This window comes from Cavia porcellus, unplaced genomic scaffold (assembly GCF_034190915.1).
Source record: "Cavia porcellus strain 051 isolate PalLab524CR breed Dunkin Hartley unplaced genomic scaffold, mCavPor4.1 scaffold_22, whole genome shotgun sequence".
NCBI lineage: Eukaryota > Metazoa > Chordata > Mammalia > Rodentia > Caviidae > Cavia > Cavia porcellus.
The window spans coordinates 5,614,757-5,634,001 of NW_026947505.1; the positions used below are offsets into that span (position 1 = coordinate 5,614,757).

Here is a 19,245-nt window from a genome sequence, read left to right on the forward strand (position 1 = left end):
ACTTTCAAGGTATTAAACTTTATATCCCAAACAAATTTCTTTAAAATACTGTGAGGCATCAAAGCAAATGAGAAGACCATTGATCTGAACACCAGGTCAAAGGAATTTAAAAGAGATGTAATCTGGAATCATGGATTTACCAACATGAATCTAGATGTCCAGGATCTGAAGCAATAGGAAATTCACTAAGTACTACAGATTTGGAAAGTTGGCCAGGTCAGGACCACTTTATAAATTTTCACAAATAGGAAACTACTTTGGGTCCTCAACACTTCAGAGAAGGTTCCAGTGTGTCTTTAGACATCCCTCTTTCCTGCTCTAAACCTCGGGTTCTCCATCAATTCACCTCCCTTACCTTAAACTCAACATATCCACCTATTCCGTGAGGAAAAACAACCATAAATTCCTGTGCCCACATCAGTGAGATACCCAGCCTCCTGCCTTCCCCTCAGTGTCTGTAGACTGACTTTCATCCGAGCTCTGACTCAGCTCTGGCTCTGTCTGCACTCTGGACACCATCTCCCCATCTCCACGGGGCTCCTGTTTCCACAAAAGTTTTTGAAATAGTAGTGTTGAACTTATGCAAATATGCAACAATTTCAAGCGATAGCTTTCCGTGTTTGAGCAAATACTCTAGAAAACTGGATTCAGGGAGAGCCAGAGGCAAGGAAGTAAAAAATATTTTATTGACTAGGAACCAGTCAGGCACTCACTCTGCTCATCTGATTTCTGAATTTGATTGTGATTCTATCCGGAGAGTTCATGTCTTTAACAGTTAATTGTGAAGTTTAGAAGAATTTTATCCACCGTTGGCAAAGGTAGCAAGACTTTCCACCAAGATTTGGCTGTGGTTTCATTGTTAATGTTGTTTGATTTGGCAAAATTATTATACATAAAAGTGTGTATGGTTAATATGACTGATAATTGTACACTTTAATCAAATTTATGCAAATTATCCTTTAACTAGTTCATTATTATCAGAAGAAATGAGAATGTATAAAAACAGCAGTATGTCCTAGTTGATCTGTCAGATCTTGGCACATATAAAGTGACAACATTAGGAGAGATGCTTTTTCTAACCATATGAATTATTTTACTTGTATCGTGATCTAAAAAAGAAAAGCTATGGCCAGGCTTTTAAATAAAGATTAAGTGTAGCTTGTCAAGTGCTCAAAACTCACTAAAAATATTTGTGTGACATTCTTGCAAATGAAAGTTTAAAACTCACTCCCTCCCCAAAACAAACAAACACATTTGGAAATACAGGAAACAAAACTTGTTGATAAGACCTTCAAATATTTTCAAAGTCAGAGCACAAAATAAAATTTTTAGCACAAATTAAGTGTTGGTTAATGAAATCTTCACTGTGATCTCTCACTGCTTATACATGCTGGAAGAAAATTACTCAAGTAGTTGCTGAAAAATTATTCTCAGCATACATAGATGTAGTAAACGTGACTTTTGATAAATCAACTGTGAAATTTAAAACTATGCTTCTAGGGGTAACATCCTCTGCTAAACACTTGTTAGTCTTCATGAAGTACAGAATCAAATTACTTGTTAGGCAGATAAAGGCAGATGTGGGAGGCACGAGAATTCTTACCAGGGCTCCAACAGCCGAGCGTCTAATGTGCTCCATTTATGCAAATATACAGTACATGGTGATCTTTAAGAATTCATTGTGTTATTCAAATTTAATCTAATACATAATTGGCTAAGCAACTTGATAGAATTTAAAAATACATTATTTGGACAACATAAATTCAGCTGAAAGCTTACAACAGAATTGAAAATAGTTCTGAAGTAAACATAACCACAAAACATAGCATAACATCATATTGTTAGAAACTGTATTGACACTACTATTTGAAATCTGTATTTTACACATCATAAAGATTTTGGCATCCTAAGAGTTCTACTGAATCTCTTGAACACAAGAATAGTAACAGTTACTTAATTTTATAATGGAGACTTTCTGTTTTTCATGTTTTGTTCTAAAATTAAGCTGTGTCTGAGATGGGTGGTCGCTGGCCAAATCCTCCTCCCTATACCATGGAAACAGAGCTATGGGTGGCTGTTAGAAGGTAGCGTGGCTAGGTTACACTTCGGCGTATTCCTTCACCTGTCTTAACCAGTGAGTGGGAAGGGATGTGCGTGACTTACACTCCCAACCTGGACTCCTTTACAAGCTAAAATGCCACATGTCTATGACTCTTCTTTGGGTCACACAGATGAGAGCAACTGTCTAGAGAGCAATGGAGCAGTAACATTTAAGGTACATCCATCTTTAATAATCCAACAAGACTGTGTGCCAATCTGCACCACTGACTCAGGACTTAATTCAAGTGAGAAATGAATGTAAATCACTGTGCTGCTGGGTCTTTGCTAGTAACATTTCATGCAACTAACATGTATACATTGTATGATAGTAAGGATAGTGCTTACTATAGAGAAAGTGCTAATTAAGTTATATGAACTCCAGAAGGAACCCCATTTTTCAGCTTGAAAAACAGTCTTATTTAGTTTTCACTTGGAAGATCATATTTAAAACTCATTTTTTGACATTATTAAGTAACTAAATTTGTATTTACAGGGGGAAAATAGCTTCAATATACTTAATATATGCAACAGTTACAAAATATATTTTAAATATTTAACAAGGTTACTAAATATCCGCAGCATTTTGCAACACATGAAGAGAACATTATCATGAAGTTATTTTGAATGGAATAAAATCAAACATATTAATTATATTACAAGTTAATTTCAAGCTTTAATCATTTCTAGAAAAAAGTCTAATTTGGAATACTAAGGAAAAGTATTTTGATTAAAGGTTCATTTGTTTTTCAAAATCTTGAACCGATATTTGAGTTAGTTGGTGTCCAAAGAAGAAAACTAATACTTGACATTTTACATGGATACACTGAAGGGTCATTATACATTTGCCACTGTTTTGGATTAAGATTAAAGAAGAATTCTCACTGGTGGCAGAGTTTATTGTTATTAATAGTATTACCAGCTACTTGTGTAAGTTAAAATTTTTAGTCAACACAACTAAAAATATGGGAAGAAACAGACACTAACATGCAAACCATCCTGGTCCTGCGTGTAGTATCATTCCTGTGCCCTCAGCCTGGAATGAATTTAGGAACAATTAGTTGTACCTAATTTAAAAAGTAAGGTCATATTTAACTATTACCCTTAACAGTAACAATTGTTTTATACATAAAAATTTTGTTTCAGGCTTCTAAACTACCTATTCGGTAACAGAAAATGCTACCCTCTCTATCCCCACCCAGCCAGTACACTTCAGTTTCTTAGCTGCCCGGGTAACAGTTCCTGTTCCAGTTGCTCTTAGAATCACTGCTCACTGTGATGCACAGCTGGTCACCGTGATGCACATGGTATAACCAATCCCCAGCTGACAAGCCCTTCTGCCTCTGTACTTCCTGCTTGCTTGTCCCATATAAGTCCTCGACCACCAGATATCACAGCCTGATATTCTGGAGATGATTCCAATCAAGGCCCATAGGTAAATAAATCTGCCTCTGGGTTGGGAATTTAGTTTATTGGCACAAGTGCCTGCCTGGCAAGTGTGAGGTTGGGAGTTCAATCCCCGATACCAAAAACAAAAACAAAAAAAACCCTGCCTCCAAATCTCGGTGTTGTTTCAGTGTTTCTGTTTGCCATTGCAATACATGTATGTATATGTACATACACTATACAGTAATTATACAGGAAGACATATTTTCTATTGTGAGTGGCAGAAACAATGCAAAATGTGCTTATTTCCTTTCTTCCCTTTGTGAGGGGGGTTTTTTATGCTTATGATCCTGCCTCTTCTTAATCCATTGCAGCCAATCCAGGCTTGTTCAGCATGGCTCTCCAGGAGCAGCCCCCCAAGATCCCTCCCTCTCCTCTCTTACCTACTAGGTCCTTCCCACACTGATTATGTCCTTCCTGAAGCTGCCCACATTGCCACCTGCTTTGGTTCCATTTTGCACTAAGTTTAAAAAAAATTGCATTCCTGTGTTTATAAATGGGAAAATATTTAATGAAAACAGACTTAGCTATAGCCTCGTCAGAGAGCATCCCTGTTAAGATTTTAGGTGTATTTCACAGAACACACACACACCTTTAAATAATAAAACTGGCATCAGGTAGTGTACAAAAGGACACAGTGTTTTAGAATTTGCTCCTCTACTTCAGTTATACAATAGGAACCTCTCCTGTCAATAGTGGTCTCCCACATCATCTGAAAGGCTTCGTAGTAGATTTCTAGAACACAAGTTCTCTCCCATTCCCCTGATGTTGTTGGACATGTGGAATATTTTTCGTGATTTTTTCCTACTATAGAAAGAAGCATTGAAAGCCTTGTGGAAAAATCTGTATTCATTTCTATAATCCCAGAGAGGGGCCAGAGTTTTACCTGTGTGCTGCACACACATCTACATCTCTCCCAGGAGTCCAGTACCAAGCTACACAACCACCAAACCCAAGTCACCACAGGCCCTGAGTGCCAGCTCTCTCCTAACACCTGGCAATAGCACTGAACATCTCTTAGTAAATGTGATTAATAAAAATTTGTAGCATCTCACTTAAAGTTTGTGTTCTTTGATTGGTAGGCACCTGAACAGTTTTGTAGGTGTATGATATTTCTTTTTCTGTGACTTGATGTCCCAATCATTCCTATTTTTCTTTTTAGAACATGAATCTGTGGGGTTTTCTAATGCTCTAGAAAAGGAGTTTTAAAAGCCATTCTAACATTTCATCTCTGACATCATTACAAACATCTCCCCAACAAAGTAAATTGTGGTTTTAAAAGTTAGCCATCCTTTTTCTACATTTAATTCACCTCTCAATATATTGCCTGTTTCTTAATTTTATGTGGAAGTTTGATTTAAAGATTTTTTTAAAAATCAAATAGTCAAAGTATTTTTATTCCAGTTCCTGGCTTAGCTGGTTTAAAATCTTCACACCCTAAGTGCATTCATTTAATATTTTCTTGTAGGCTTTTTATGGTTTAATTCTCTCTTTTTTTTTTTATTTTGAAGGTAGTAAAATACAACAGAACAAGACAGAACAAAGCCAAATGAGACAGTGTAGTCAAACTGGTACAGAACTTGACAGCAGGTTACCGGGATAACAGTAATAGGTAGCACAGTATATCTCGTTATCTTCACAATAGTTGTTCTTTCACATATAGCAAAATAAAATGAAATACAGAACATTGTAGAACTTATCAAAGCAGAATATTGAATAGAGCAGTACCATTAATCAGAATAAAGCAAAACAGTAGTAAATATTCACCTTCAAAGAGATGGTAGAAGGAAATCCCCCTTATTTGCTATATTGCATATGGTCAACCTCCCAAGAGATGCTCAGATCTCTGGTTCCCATTTGCTAATGGGTGGGGGTAGGGAATGGGATGTTTGATTCTCAGCCCGTGCACTGGTAGGCGCACTACTGCTTAGCAGGGAGGCGAGCAGGTTGCTTGGTTTCTCAGCATCCTAAGTTCCAACATGGTGTGGAATTCAGAGAGATGCTGGTGGTTCTCCCCCTGGAGGGGCCGCAGCCTGGTTTAATTCTTAAATCTAACTGTTTTAAAAAGCTAACCCTTTAGTTCATTTGTAATTAATGTTTTTAATACATAGTATAGTTGCAATGGATATATTTTTTCAAAAATAGATTTTTTGTAGACATTGACAAAATTTTTAAGCCCATATACTAGGTGCTAAAGGACCTTGATTTTTTACAATTTTAATTTTTATTAGTACACAACACATTTTAATTCTTTTTACATCCCTTCCCCATTCCCCCAATCTCATAGTCTCCTTCCATTCCTAAATAGTAAACAGTATGGCCTGACATAAGTCATTATCAGGCGAAGGGTGTAGGTCAGTGTGTAAGAGCTTGCCTACTTGGGTTTGGTCCCTAGAACTACAACATGTTAGTCTGCTACGGTGCTTCTGACTTTTTCTCATCACTGGAAATCTTTCTGCAAGCAATGACTTCATTTTAGTACGTGGTTGATGGGTCAGAGGCTCCTTGGGAACTGGGACTTTGCAAAGTTTTGCCTCCTCTGTGCCAAGAGGGCTTTAAGGAGCCAGCCAGCCAGCCAGCGCATGCCACAGGTGGGCACCGCCTGAAGACGCCCCTTCTCCTGGCTGTCCCCCTGCATACATGATGTTTGGCTGCTCCTTCTCCGGCTCATCATAGATACTTGGTCCCCTGCCTGTCATTTGAGTGTTAGGGGTCCCGCAGCCCTCTCCCTGGCATCTCACAGCAACCAAATCCCTGGTGTCAACAACTCTACTTAATGGTTTGCAAATTCTCATGTCCACCAGAGACCCTCATCCTGAGTTTCCACCCCAAAGTAAAACATGCTACATATTTTATATCAGTCTGACCACGTTCAGAACTGAGGTTATGCATTGTGCTTCTTTAACTTACAAAATGAAGTCACTGTCCTCCCAGTTTCCTGAACAAGCAACCAGAAAATCATCCCATCAACTACCATCCGTGCCCCTCACCGCCCTCAGTCTCCGCTCCACTTCCCTCTATCTGTTACACTGTCACCTTTTCCCTCCCCACCCCCTCCAAGGCCTCACTGCTTCCTGCTCCCCTCTGCGGCCTGCTTTCCTCACTGCCTCTACAACCACAGAGAAAACTCAGGTGCCAGGTGCAGGTCAGGGGCATGTAACCCCGGCACTCAGAAGGTAGAAATAGGAGCGTCCTACATTCGAGGTCAACGTGGGATACATAGACCCTATTTCAACACACAGTCTAAAGTCCCTTCTTAGTGCACTTCGTAACCCCATTCATTTTAACTGCAATGACTTTATAATCCCAATCACAGTCCCCTCCACCAACCCATCCCCTCCAGCAGCCACGCCCAGCCCTCGCTCCTGCAGGCCGGCCTGGAATGTAGGTGCTCGCGCAGTCTGTGGTCCAGCCCAAGAGCCCCTCTCTGGGGCCACCCCCTTGTTCCGCCCAGCACGTTACCGCGCCCTGACCCTGCGCGCCTTTTGTGGGAGGGACATTCAGCGGAGAGGTAGCTAAGGGGAGCAGAGAGATGCTTAAAAGTGCTCTGGATTCGGGACGCGTTTGGAGAACAACTCTTGGTTGGGGAAGTGATGCGACTCTCTGGGCCTGGTTTCCTTGGGGCCGCCTAGGTCACTTAGCTCGGTTGCCACGCTAGTGCCTGGTGCTGCGCGACTGTAAGCTCTCTGCGAGCAAGGGCGCAAGGGAGTCAGTGCTGGAGCGCGAGCCCAGTCCCGAGCCTGGCCCGGGGCTCGTGCACCAATTAGGGGACGCGCGCGTTTTCTGGATGCGCGCTGGACCCCCCAAGTGCGCCCAGCGGCCCACGCGCTGTGGCGGAACAGTGGGCAGCACAGCGGCGGGGCCCCTCCCGGGCCGACGCGGCCCGCCATCGCCTCCTCCGGCCGGGCGAGCTGGGGTCCCAGGCCTCGGGGCGTCGCGCGGCGCGCGGGCGGACGAGCGCACCTGACCGGGCTGCGGGCGGGCGGGGCGGCGGGCGGGGCGCTGACGTGGCCCGCGGCACCGGCGGCCGTGATGCAGCAGCCGCGGCGCCGGAGCGCGATGGGGCCGAGCGCGGCGGCCGCCTAGGCGCTGGGGCAGGCAGCGGCGTCGCCAGCGTCCCTGGCCGGCTGTGTCCGTGCCGGCGGCCGGCCCCTGGAAGGTCAAGATGGAAGAGATCCTGAGGAAGCTGCAGAAGGAGGCGTCCGGCAGCAAGTACAAAGCCATCAAGGAGAGCTGCACCTGGGCCCTGGGTAGGCGCGCGGCGGGGGCGCGGGCGGCGGGGTCACCTGCGGGCGGCGGGGGGCGGCAGTCGCCCCACTGCGAGAGCTCCTCGGCGCGGGGGGCTGGACCCCAGAATCTTGGCCAGGGCGTGGGCATCCGGCTGCCTCAGCTCTGGTCTTTTATCTTCTCCCAACCTGGGCGGGAACCGCTGCCTTTTCCGCCCCGCGGGCCCCATTCCGCCCCCCACCCCCACCCCAGAATGTGGACCCCAGGCCGAGCCGAATCCAGGATCCTGATTCCGAGGCGCCTGCGGGGAGAGGGAAGTTAAACCAACACTGCTGACCTCAAACATTGGCAAGTGGAACCAGGAAGGAAGGGCTTATTTAATTTGATTTTTTTCCCTTCTGATCGAGGCCAGCTTGCTAAGGGTTCGCTTTCCAGGTTATTGTGCATGGAAAATAACACAAGGGCGGGACTGTGTTGCCTCTGCTGTTCCCTCGTGGTTCGCCCCTCAGACAGGTGGGTTTGTAGATTTGCGAGCTGCGTTAGCATTGCAGTAAGTTCCAAAGGTGGCAAATTGGTGTTTCCCGTTAGAGTCAGGCTGCAGCGCTCCCCGCACAGAAAATGGACTGATGCTTCGGTGAGGAGGGAATCTGGGCGATCCAGTGGTCAGGATGCGGATGGCAAGCCATGCGGAGCACACTGGGGCCACGGTGATGCTCTCTGAAAAGGAAAGGATGAGAAGCAGCCAGGGCAGTTCTGTGGGACCTGGCCTCCCCCAGCCTGTACGCGGCACCTCAGTGGCCACTCCACTGAGACACAGAATCCCTTTCCCTGGAAATAGGGAGAAGGCAGCCTGTGCTTTTCCTGACACTGCTGTGTGATCCTGCCTCAGGAGAGACCCAGAAGGGCCATCACTGCTTTCTGCTAAATGTAGAATTCTGAGAGCATTTTAGGTCACTGAATATTTAGGGGGTCTGAGTTACCATAAATTTGGATCTGTGTGCAGTCATAGCAACGTCGGGGCGGGGTTAATCTGTCTCTAGCTTCACAACCTGTCTACAAGATTGTCTGGGAAGTTTACCTGGGGGGATGGGTTTGGTTTACTGTTAATAAAAACGCACTGTGTGTCTAAGTGTAGGGAGGCCTTGAAATCACAGCACTGATCGTGTGTTGTTATTGTCATTGGCAGTGATTTAGAGCTGATTCCCAAATGCCCCTAATGAAGGGTCACAGATGGCTGGGTGACATAATAAAGCAGGCCTGACTGTGCCCTAACCGTACCATGCCCAGCATTCGTTATTGTTTTGGAGTCAAGTGAAGCAGGTTTAGATAAACAAAGAGGAGACTCATGTAGTATTTTAATAAGGGTGAAATTTGATAATCAGCATCTGGTTAGGTTGAACAGCAGTGCTGAGTTTAGGCGGTTGAAGCCCCAGGGGGAGCCCCGAGCAGAAAGCTGGTGGATTTTCTGGGTCAAGCTGGGAGTGAGTGGAAGAGTGGATGTGACTCCTTTCCCGGCGGTCATTCTGGGATCAGCAAGGGCAGGGGCAAGCGTCTGATGCAGGACACTGAACGCCTTAAGTGCAGGAAGGACATTTATATGTTTGGTGGAATGATTAAAGCAGGAAAATGGGTCGAAGACCAGAATGGAGGGAGTGGGGTTCTTGAGAGAGAATTAGCAGCAGCTGATGGGCTTTGACGTAGATTTCACTTGAAGAGTGGGTAAGCTGTGGGCGCCTTTCTCCTTCATTTGCTTTCTTTGCTTTTGTTTTTAGCAAAGGCTTCCTGAGGCCTCTCCTGCGCTGAGCAGGGAGGTAGTAGGGTGAACGGAGTGCTTGTCAGGAGTCTGTGGGGAGGGGCTGCTGATGGAGACTGCGCAAGAGCCAAGGGGTACAGCTGGCTCCCTGAGGTCCTTCCACCACACCTCCACTCCCATCAGTGCTTTTACTGTAAAACTGCTGCCGCTTCTCAACTCCCATGGCTTCTCCATAGATGGAGGTGTGCGTTCCCTAGAATGCATGTTGGAATCTAGCCTGAGCCCCTCGTCACCCCCCAGGAGCTCAGCAGAGGTCAGGTGCCACACATCCTTGAGCACACGGTGCCCCGCACTCTTCCCAAGCTGCCTTCTGCCAGGAATTCCCTCTCCAGACTCCCCAAAGAGCAGCTCAGGTGGAGAGGAGAACTGGCAGCTCCTTTCTAAGTCCTCCCTCATTGTCTTAAACCCCACTTTAGGTTGTACCCTGCACATTCTGTCAGGGAAGCATAATTGAGAAATATGTTGGTTGCAAAAGGTCCATTAAAGCTGACTTAGGCAAAATGTGATTTTTGCCTTACCTATTGACTCTCCCAGGGGTTCATTGTGAGTTAGAATTTCCACACAGTTCTGAGGCCCTCATCTTCTCTTTGTGGGTTACCACACTTAGAGCATCTCCTGAGAAAAGCCAGAGGGGGCGTCTCACACTCAGATCATCACAGGAGGGGGCCATCATCTCCTGTTTAGCCCACAGGGAAGAGCAAGGTCATCCCCTGTTTAGAGCCTCCTGGGAGACAGGAGTCCGCATCTCCGACATGGATCATCACGGGAATGGGGAGGTCACTGCCCACCTATGCCACTTCCCACAGTTAGACATCTTGGGAGAAAAGAGTCCCACTTAACGTCATCGTGGGAAAGAGAAGTCATGTTGCAGTTAGACTATCTCAAGAGAGACGGTCATCTGCCATTCAGACTCTTTAAAGAGATGGGTCATCTCAGGAGATGATCTCAAGAGAGAAAAGTTATTTCAGAAGAGATGGACTCGGGCCTGGTCCTTAGCATCCCCTGTTCTCTTCTTGTCCTCATAGGGGATGTGAGAACTCCTGACCTCATCTTCCAGCCAGGGAACAGAACAGCTGGTTTAGGCGTCAGCCACAGTCAGCTGAAATCTAGCTTCTGTAGAGCAAGATGTGGGTGCTGCTTCAGAAGGCAGGAGGGGTACTGGTCAGTCAGGACAGTACTGGTCAATAGAGCAGTGTCCCCTGTCAGCGCAGACACGGTTAGCGGTGCTTTTTGGTGGCTTCTGCATCTATAGTCTACAAGGTGGATGTTCCACAAGTAAATAAACCCTTTAGTCACTTATTTGGATTTCAAATATCATTCATCTTTGTTATTCATAAAAGTTCTGTATGTTCATTTTAGAATATTGAATGATTTTAGAACAGTATGGAGAATAAAACTGGCTCATAATCTCAGCATGGATAACACTGTAGACAGTTTAAAGTTCTCTCTTGCCAAGAGCCATGCTGCTTTTTGGTATATTATCATTTGTTTTTTAACTTTAGCATTTTCCTCTTTGCTGTTTTTCTTTCATGTGTTTTGTTTGTTTTACGATAGTCTCACTATGTAACCAAGCCAGCCTCAAACTCCCAGTCTTGCCTCTGCCTCCTGGGAACTGGGATTTCCACTACCGCGTCTGGCCTCATGCAGTTTGACTTTTACATTTTCATCTTACTCTGTTGTAATCCTCTGAAAATCAGCATTCTTTAAATGGCGATGGGAGAACCAGTAAGGACTGCGAGTTTCTTTTCCTCTGGTTCTGAGTTCTTTTTTGTCAGTGAGGAAACAGTTGGACTGGGAATAGGAAAGAGTGAGTAGGGGTCTTTCAGGACGGGGCTGGGGGATTGTAGACTGGGGCTGGAGGCCGGGCAAGAGTGACGTCTGAAAGGACCCGTGCTGGCCGTTTAGAAATACTTTTAGTACTGTTAGTACTGTATCGGGGTACTTACAATGAATTGAGAAAATAAAGGGGAATGAAAATGAAAGTAGAGGTAAGAAACACAAATAGGAAAGGCGGATCACCTGTCCGGGACCCACCAGACCCGCCCGCTCTGCCTTCCAGCCATGGTCATGGTCATGGTTCTGTTACTTCACAGCCAGACTTTTATAATGTTTTATTGTTTGAGAATTGAACCAAGGACCTTCACACTGAACTACATCCCCTGCCTGCTTCTCTCTCTCTGTCTCTCTCTCTCTCTCTCTCGCCCCCTCTCTCCCTACCCCCACATCAGTCAGTCTGTCTTTCTGATTTTGGGATAAGGTCTTCCTGAGTTGCTAAATTACCCAGGCTAGTCTTAAACTTGCAATCCTCCTGCCTCAGCCTCCCATCCTGTTGGGAGTACAAGCCTGCACCACCGTGTTCATCCATCACAAGTCTTCAGAAGTGTGTGAGGCTTGGCCCACACCACCATTGTCCATGGTTTGCCCCACTCTGATCTGCTTTATCTCCACTAATGACCCTGAACCCAGCCGGGTACCTGCTTGACCTCAACCTTATGCCTGTTCCCTCCCGAGGTCACCCTGCCTGGCTCTGCAGCTGCTCTGTCTCTGCTGGGGCCGAGCACATCCACACCCACAGTTCGAGCTTGGCTTCTGAGGACATGACACCCAGCTTCTATTGGCAGTCCACAGCTTTGCTCTGCCATCCAAACCCCAGTGCTGCTGCCACTTCAACACCTCTCCCGGAGAGGCTCAGAGGTGCTGTAGCTGAACAAGGCCAAGTGCCAGCGTGTGCTCCCCACCATTTAACCCCCCGATGGCCAGCTGATGCCATGCCTGCCCACTCAAACCCGAAGCCCAGAGCCATCCTGCCATTTCTGTACTCTGCCCCAGTCTGCTCACTGCTGCCTCCTGACTATAACTTGAGCCTGTCCACCTCTCTCTACTCCTGCTTCTGCTTCCAGGCAAGGTCACTTTCCTAGACTTCTGCACAGCTTCCTAGCTACTCCTTCCCAGACCACTCGGCCCTTTCCATGCCGTCCTCCAAGCAGTGCCTCCTTGGAATCCTGAGGCTGATCTTGCCATGGCCCACAAAGGCATGGAGTGGCGTCCTGTTAGATGCGGACCAAAGCCCTGACCATCTTCCACCTAACCTTGTGCAGCCCACACCTGCCTGCCTCACAGCCCCCATCTTGTACTACTCTCACCCTTGTCACACTGACCTTCTTTCAGTATAGCTGTGCTGTGCTTCCTCTATTTCATTAATTCAGCAAATGTTTTTATGCACCTACTATGTGCCAGGTGCTGTTCTAAGTCCTGGGACCAGAGTGGGCAAAATAAGCAAAAAGATCTGTCTTGTTCGTGGAGATCACAGACTCTGGCAGGGATGACAGCTGGTAATCCAGATAAATAAAATAAAAACACAGGCAGTGGTCAAACCTGAAAAAAAAAACATAGACCAGTGGAGAGACATAGGAGGCTCCTGGAGGGCCAAGGGAACTGCCACTGAACCAGGGTGCTCGAGGAAAGCCTTACCAGAAGGGAGCCTGTCAGGTGGAGAAACTTCTGGTGGCCCCAACAAGGAGACTAGAGACTCGGTGGCTGGAGCCAATTGAACAAATAAAAGTGGGGGGCAAAAGGCCAGTTGGTCAAGGTCCTTGGTGAGCTCTCTGAGGGCTTGGCTTTTATTTAAAATATTGGAATCATTGGGTGTAGAGGAAGGAAGAGCCCTGTCTTGGGTCTTTCAGGCTACTTTGCAAGAAGAGGCAGAAGCTACCGGGGTTGAGCCCAGAAGGAGGGAACCCAGTAAGGAGGTTGCTGTGGTGGTCTGAGGCAAACAAGATGGCGGCTCACGCAGAGTGGCAGCATGGGGACAGAGAAGGCGGCTGGGATTCTTGATGGATCTGATTTACTGTTTATTTTCCTTCCATCCTTCCTTCCTTCCTTCCTTCTTTCCTGCCTTCCTAGGTAGGAGTCTGGCTATGTCACCCAGACTGCCCTCAAACTCCTGGGCACAAGGGGTTCTTGCCTCAGCCATCCAACTGCAGGTACCATGGCTGCCATCACGCCCAGCTAGGTCTTGATGTATCTTGAACTTGTTATTCCCTCTATATTTGGAATTCCCCCTCCCTTTACTTACCTCACACAGTCATGGCCCTGTGTCATCCCTCTCGGAAGGAAACCTGGCTCCACAGCCCCCAGGCAGTCCCCTGGTCCATCCTTGCCTAGTTCCCTGTATTCCCTTCACAGCATTAATCACAGTTTGAAGCTCAGATATGCACTCCACAAATTCAGAACCATGTCTGTCCTTACTGCTGGACCTCCAGCCCAGGGCCCAGTGATATAAATCAAGGAAGGGAGACAGAAATTGGAACTGATGTCTAAGGACAAGGTCAGGCCCTTGAAGGTTACTAGCTCCTGTAATAGGCAGCAATGATCTCCTTTCGACATCAGCAAGCTGGGCTGGCATGCATGAGGCCTTGGGTTCAATCCCCAGCACCTGAGGGAATGAAACTTGGAGAGGGTGACACAGAGCCAATCCTTGATCTACCCTGTCCCTGCATCCCAAGCAGGCATGTCCCGTGAGACAGCACGTGCCACAGCAGGCTGCCTTTTACCATCTGTGGAGCCGGCATCGTTGTGCTCCCTGAGCTGGATATGGACTCCTCTGATGTGAGAGCACCATGCCAATTTGTGGCTCAGTGTGCTTATGTCTCCTAGGCAGGCAGCTTGGACTTGCCCTGCCCTGGCTGGCCCATCGTGCTAACTGCCGGGCAGGGCAGACTGAGCGGCCTTTGTGCTGCCCTGCACCTCCCCTCTGGTCGCCTTTCTCATTATCCCATCACATCTTCAGCACTGCCCTGTGTCGGCCTGGTCCCACAGTGTCGTGGACACTGCTGAGCTCATCTTTCTGTTTTGCTGATGAAATGTCTTTCTGAAATCCACTGTTTTGCCCCAGCTCCTATCTCATGGTCAGTCCTGAGTCTCAGGGATGCACTGCGCGTCTCTCCTTCCAGCCAATCTCTTAGCAGTGTGGGGGGAGAGGTTTCTCCTTTCCTGAGGAAGTGAGCCTAAATTAACAGCTTGCTGACACTGACAAATGAAGAAAGGAAGAAACGCTATTTGAGCTGCTCACCTGGAGACCAGTTGGAGTAATTAAAATGGGTCAGATTGTTTGGGAAATAGTGAACTGCTTATCCTCTCTGCAGTTGGAGGCAGCAAAGGCACCAGTCTGCAAACAGATTGGATTAATGAGATTAGGGGATGGGCCTCCCAGTGGGCTTCCTTAACTGCAGTGTGGTGTAGGCCGGGTTTCATCTATGGTGTCATGGACATGGGTGAGGGTAATGAGATGTCCAGGGTGTGTGTGACCTTGAAAGTCTTTCACAAGTGTGCACTGTGCTTTAAGGGGGTTGAAATGGTATTTTGAAGGGGACAACATCTGTTTCTCTATTTTGGTTGCAAGATTATAGCATCTAGAGGTCAGTCATAAATATTCAAAATTGGCATTCTGGTTCAGGTTAGGAATGTAACTGTTGTGCTTTGTCTCTACAGAGAACTAGGTCCTGATTTTTAACTTTTTCCTTCCGCAACAGTGAGGCAAGTTCCAGGAAGCCTCTCAGGATATCAAGGGAGAAGGATTTTATAATAAAGACAATATGCTTAGCAATACTTAGGAATTGACTAGTTTGTGATTTTAGGCGTTTCCAGGACAAAAAAGAAGCAGTGAAATTAATGTATAATGTAGATTCTCAGCCTTTAAATATTTAGTCATAACTTTGTAATTTTCCTCTTGCAGAAACCCTGGGTGGTCTGGACACCATTGTCAAGATTCCGCCTCACTTGCTGAGGTAAGAGAGAGAGATTGCTGGACACAGCAGACATGAAAGCTGCCCTGCACACGTTCCTGATGACTGTCGGTTTTCGGCATCTTACTAGCTAGCTGATAGTGGATACATAGATACTTTCACATCTATGAACATGGTATTTTGTGAGGGTAGCATAATAGCAACCTGACCACATTAGCTCTGTGTGTACGGGTGAGTAAAATCAGTGGTTCATAGGAACGAGCCATGAAAGTCAGCGGTAAAGAGAGCAATTTGGTTACGAAGTGATGCTAGAGAATGTATGTGGGACTTAGTGTTTCACAGCAGGCTACGGAATGGCACCCCCTGTGGGAGAGAATGGTACCCTACGCCACACGGGGTGGATTTAAGATCTCCAGGCAGCCTTGGCTGGGCATCATCTTCCTGGTGCCAACTCTACAGCACCGTTGAGAGGCAAACCTGTTTGCCAGCCTTCTTGACCTTCCTCTACACCATTGTCCCCTCACTGAAAGAGAGCTGCGTGCCCTTTATGGAAAATTTAAAAAAAAAATAGAACAAGAAATCTGTCCATAATTAAGAGCCCTTTAAAATAACCAGTGAACACAGTTTAGCGGACTTTTCTTAAATCTTTTTTCCATACACACATCCTTTTGCAAATGAATATGACATCTTATTTACAACGTTTTCTTGCATTTTTTACTTACTACCATACGAAATGTTTTCTAGACCCAACATATGTTCTTCAAATTAAACCATTGTATATACATCCATCATAGGACTGTAGTATAAATTATTTAGCAGTTTTTCTATTATTAAGTATTTGGACTGTTTCCAGGCTTTTTTTTTTTTTTTTTTTGAGGTTATAAAAATACCAAGCTTACAGTCTTTTGTTGACTGTGGCTTCTGTGTTGTCAGGACTCCATGATTTATTAGGCCCTTTTTAGGTACACTGAACAAAAATTATATTCCTGCCTTTTAAAAAATCCATTACTTTCACGATGTCAGCTGCAGTCATACAAATCGTAGGAGACTCGTGTTAATCAAGCTGAGTGTCCTTTGGGGTGCACAAAGAATGCCTGGCACCCGACCTTTGCTTCCCTCTTCTGCAGCTGGGAAGGCATGAATCGGTTTAGGGGATCAATTCCTTGTTCCCATTGCCTTCAGCTGCCGTTCTTAAATCTAATTTGCCTCAAAACTGATGTTGCCAAATCTCCTTCTTCCACTTGTCATTTGCTGTCACCCTTTTCCTACTTGATGAAGACAAGCACAAATATCACCACCCTGGCTCTACTGGGTTGTATTGTGTTGTGGTACAAAAACCTCCTTCCCTACCCCACCCTAGCAAAAAACATAGTCATGGTGTCTGAGCTGATGAAGGCGATCGTAAGAAGAACCAGGTAACACATCTGTTTGCAAATCACATCGTTTTGACTTCTTGACTTCTGTAAAATTGAAGGAGGACCTGATCTAGTTATAAGATTATAGACAAAAGAAATGTTTGATGTCTTTGTTTTACATAAGCTTGTGTAAACAAAGTCTCTGACTGCGTACAAGGTTTCTTACGTCTGTGTTCATCTAAAAGTGAAAAATAAGAGATGTAGTTATGCTAGATCCTGCCTTATTATAAAAGTGGATAATACTCATCTGTAGATATGTGAGTTAAACTGAATGAGTGAATAAACCAGCCCGATCCATCTCTTCAGAAAATGTCCCATAGAATGATATTTTCTGTGTTAACTGTGTTAGCATTCTGATAAATCATTGTTCATGTTCTTTGGATCCATTGTGTGTGTTGATAAGGGTAGCTCAAACTAGAAGAAAATCAAACACTTTTAAGATTTGTGGTTGCAGGAAGTTTTAAAGAATCACTTAATACTTTGTTGCAAACAAGTACAGTCAGGGGATTGAGGAAACTCTATGAAGCATTAAAACATTGTAAGAAACTTCTGGGGAAGTGGAATGAAAATACAAGTTCAAGGAGAAAAGAGAACAATACAGCATTTTTACCATTCAAAAAGAGTTTGTTTTTCCAGCTGATAAAAACAGCTTTCAGATTGCCATGTTATTCAGATTTCGTGAGATACATTTAAAGAGTGATGTGTTTTAATTAAAACTCTTAGTAATTCCAATACTCAGGGTCACAACCTTTGCAGTTAATTAAACTTATAATGAATAAGTTTGAGTCAACTTTAAAAAAAGGTGAAAAACAGAATTTTAAAATCTTCTGCAGACTACAAGGAGCAAAGAAAAGTGACAGTGTTGCTGCGGGGGCTGCGTGCAGGTCCCCGGTGCCCAGCAAAGCCTCCCAGGGTCCAGCTTTATAAAGTCTGTGTTCAGGGGAGGGTGACAGCTGATGGTGCTCCTGGATGATGACATGGCCCACTGGTCACGGGTGTTCATCAAAAGTCCACACTTGTTTCTAGCTTGCACTGTGCGCATGTGCAGTTGTAGAGAGCACAGTTTTCATGAGGCCAAGGACACATCTTTGATCCTCTTTTTAGCCATTTAACTTTACTTTATTCAAAGGAGTTGAGTTCTACACCGGCTAAGCATCTTGCATGTCCATAGGAGGACACAGGTGAGGGACTGGGGTGCATTTGTACACACATCTGTCCTTATCACCCTTGTTGGAAATAGAATGCGGCTGTTTATCAGTGCTAAACCGCTGGTGGTATCTCCTGAGCTGACGTGCTCAGGTACACAATGAGATCTGTTGAGCATCCATGTATGGGGAACTGGACCAGATCAGTGTGACCCTGCGGTGTCTCATCTCAGAGGCTGGAGGAGGAAAGTGCGGACACCCAAGGCCAGACCACAGTATTGTGCAGACACAGACATAAATTTACTGTAGACTTTTAAACATTTGGCCCACACTGGTGAGAGCTGGGTTAAGCCCATTCCTAGGTCTGCCTGATCTTTGTTTTGTCTGAAAATTTGTATTACTTTCAGTTTGACTGTGATTCATAAGAGTGGGAACCTCTCAAAGCCTCATGTGAGTTGTAGGAAGAAACATAATTAGAGCAGAGGGAGCTGTGGAATCGGTAGCGTGGCTGCCTACTTCATGCCACTGCTCAGGAAGCGAGATGACGAAGAGATCTGTGTCCTGGGCTTCCTCCTTCGTTGTCTGTCCGCCTCTGTTCTATTGATTTTCTTGCCACGCCCTTAGCCCGGAGAGCACTCACTCTGTGAAGTCATCATCCTTCCTTCTGTTTGAGCACCTGCCTGAAACCTTCTAGGCACTGCAAGTATTTGCCTGTTCAAGAGAGGGAATGTGGCTAGTTAATTATTGTTCTTCAATTTTATTTGTATCTAGTATATGAGAAAGAAATCAATATATAAGCTATCTTTTGAGTTCTCCTGATTTCATATTCAGATTGGGTTTCCTTTCTGTTACAGAAATCACCTGGAAGTGATTTTTGCAACTATTTTACCTTGTTGTTTGTTTTGGAAAGGGGTATAGGAAATCATTCAAAATGTCCCCTACGTTCACTGTCCTTTTATCTTGTGCCATTGGTTGATTACTTTTATGTTATGCACCGCCATCCCGATGAGTAATGACTCACTGTGCTCTCAGCAGCTTGTACATCGGTAATAGCAGCTCAAGTCGGAGCATGTTGAACCCTCGAGAGACTTATGTTGCTTTGTCCTTCCTTTTGCCATTGATTGTTCTGAGGACTTCTTGTACAAACCTAAGTCCAAAGGCCACGGGAATGGTTTAAGTGACTGGGGCACACTTAGGGCATTCTAGAGAGAATCTCATTAGAAAAGGTGTTGGATGGAATTAAGAAATGGTCAGGAGAAGTTGCTTCTTTGTGCCCCCAAACGCGTCCATAGAGCAGATGTGCACTGTCATTGTCAGTGTGGTGGCAGTGGCAGCAACAGAGACAGGAGCTCGTGAGG

General features: G+C 45.5%; 1 protein-coding gene across 2 annotated transcripts in view; it reads left to right on the forward strand.

Moving 5' to 3' along the window:
- The first annotated feature begins 7,547 nt into the window (after positions 1 to 7,547).
- Arfgef3 (ARFGEF family member 3) overlaps positions 7,548 to 19,245 on the forward strand; it is a 135,229-nt gene continuing 123,531 nt past the window's right edge. Inside the window, exons 1-2 of one of the 2 annotated variants that reach the window (XM_063233364.1) lie at positions 7,548 to 7,793; positions 15,318 to 15,369. In XM_063233364.1, coding sequence (XP_063089434.1) covers positions 7,709 to 7,793; positions 15,318 to 15,369 — 137 coding nt within the window. In that variant the 5' untranslated portion in view covers positions 7,548 to 7,708. The remainder of the gene's footprint in view (positions 7,794 to 15,317; positions 15,370 to 19,245) is intronic. The other variant, XM_003465655.4, reaches the window with a different exon arrangement.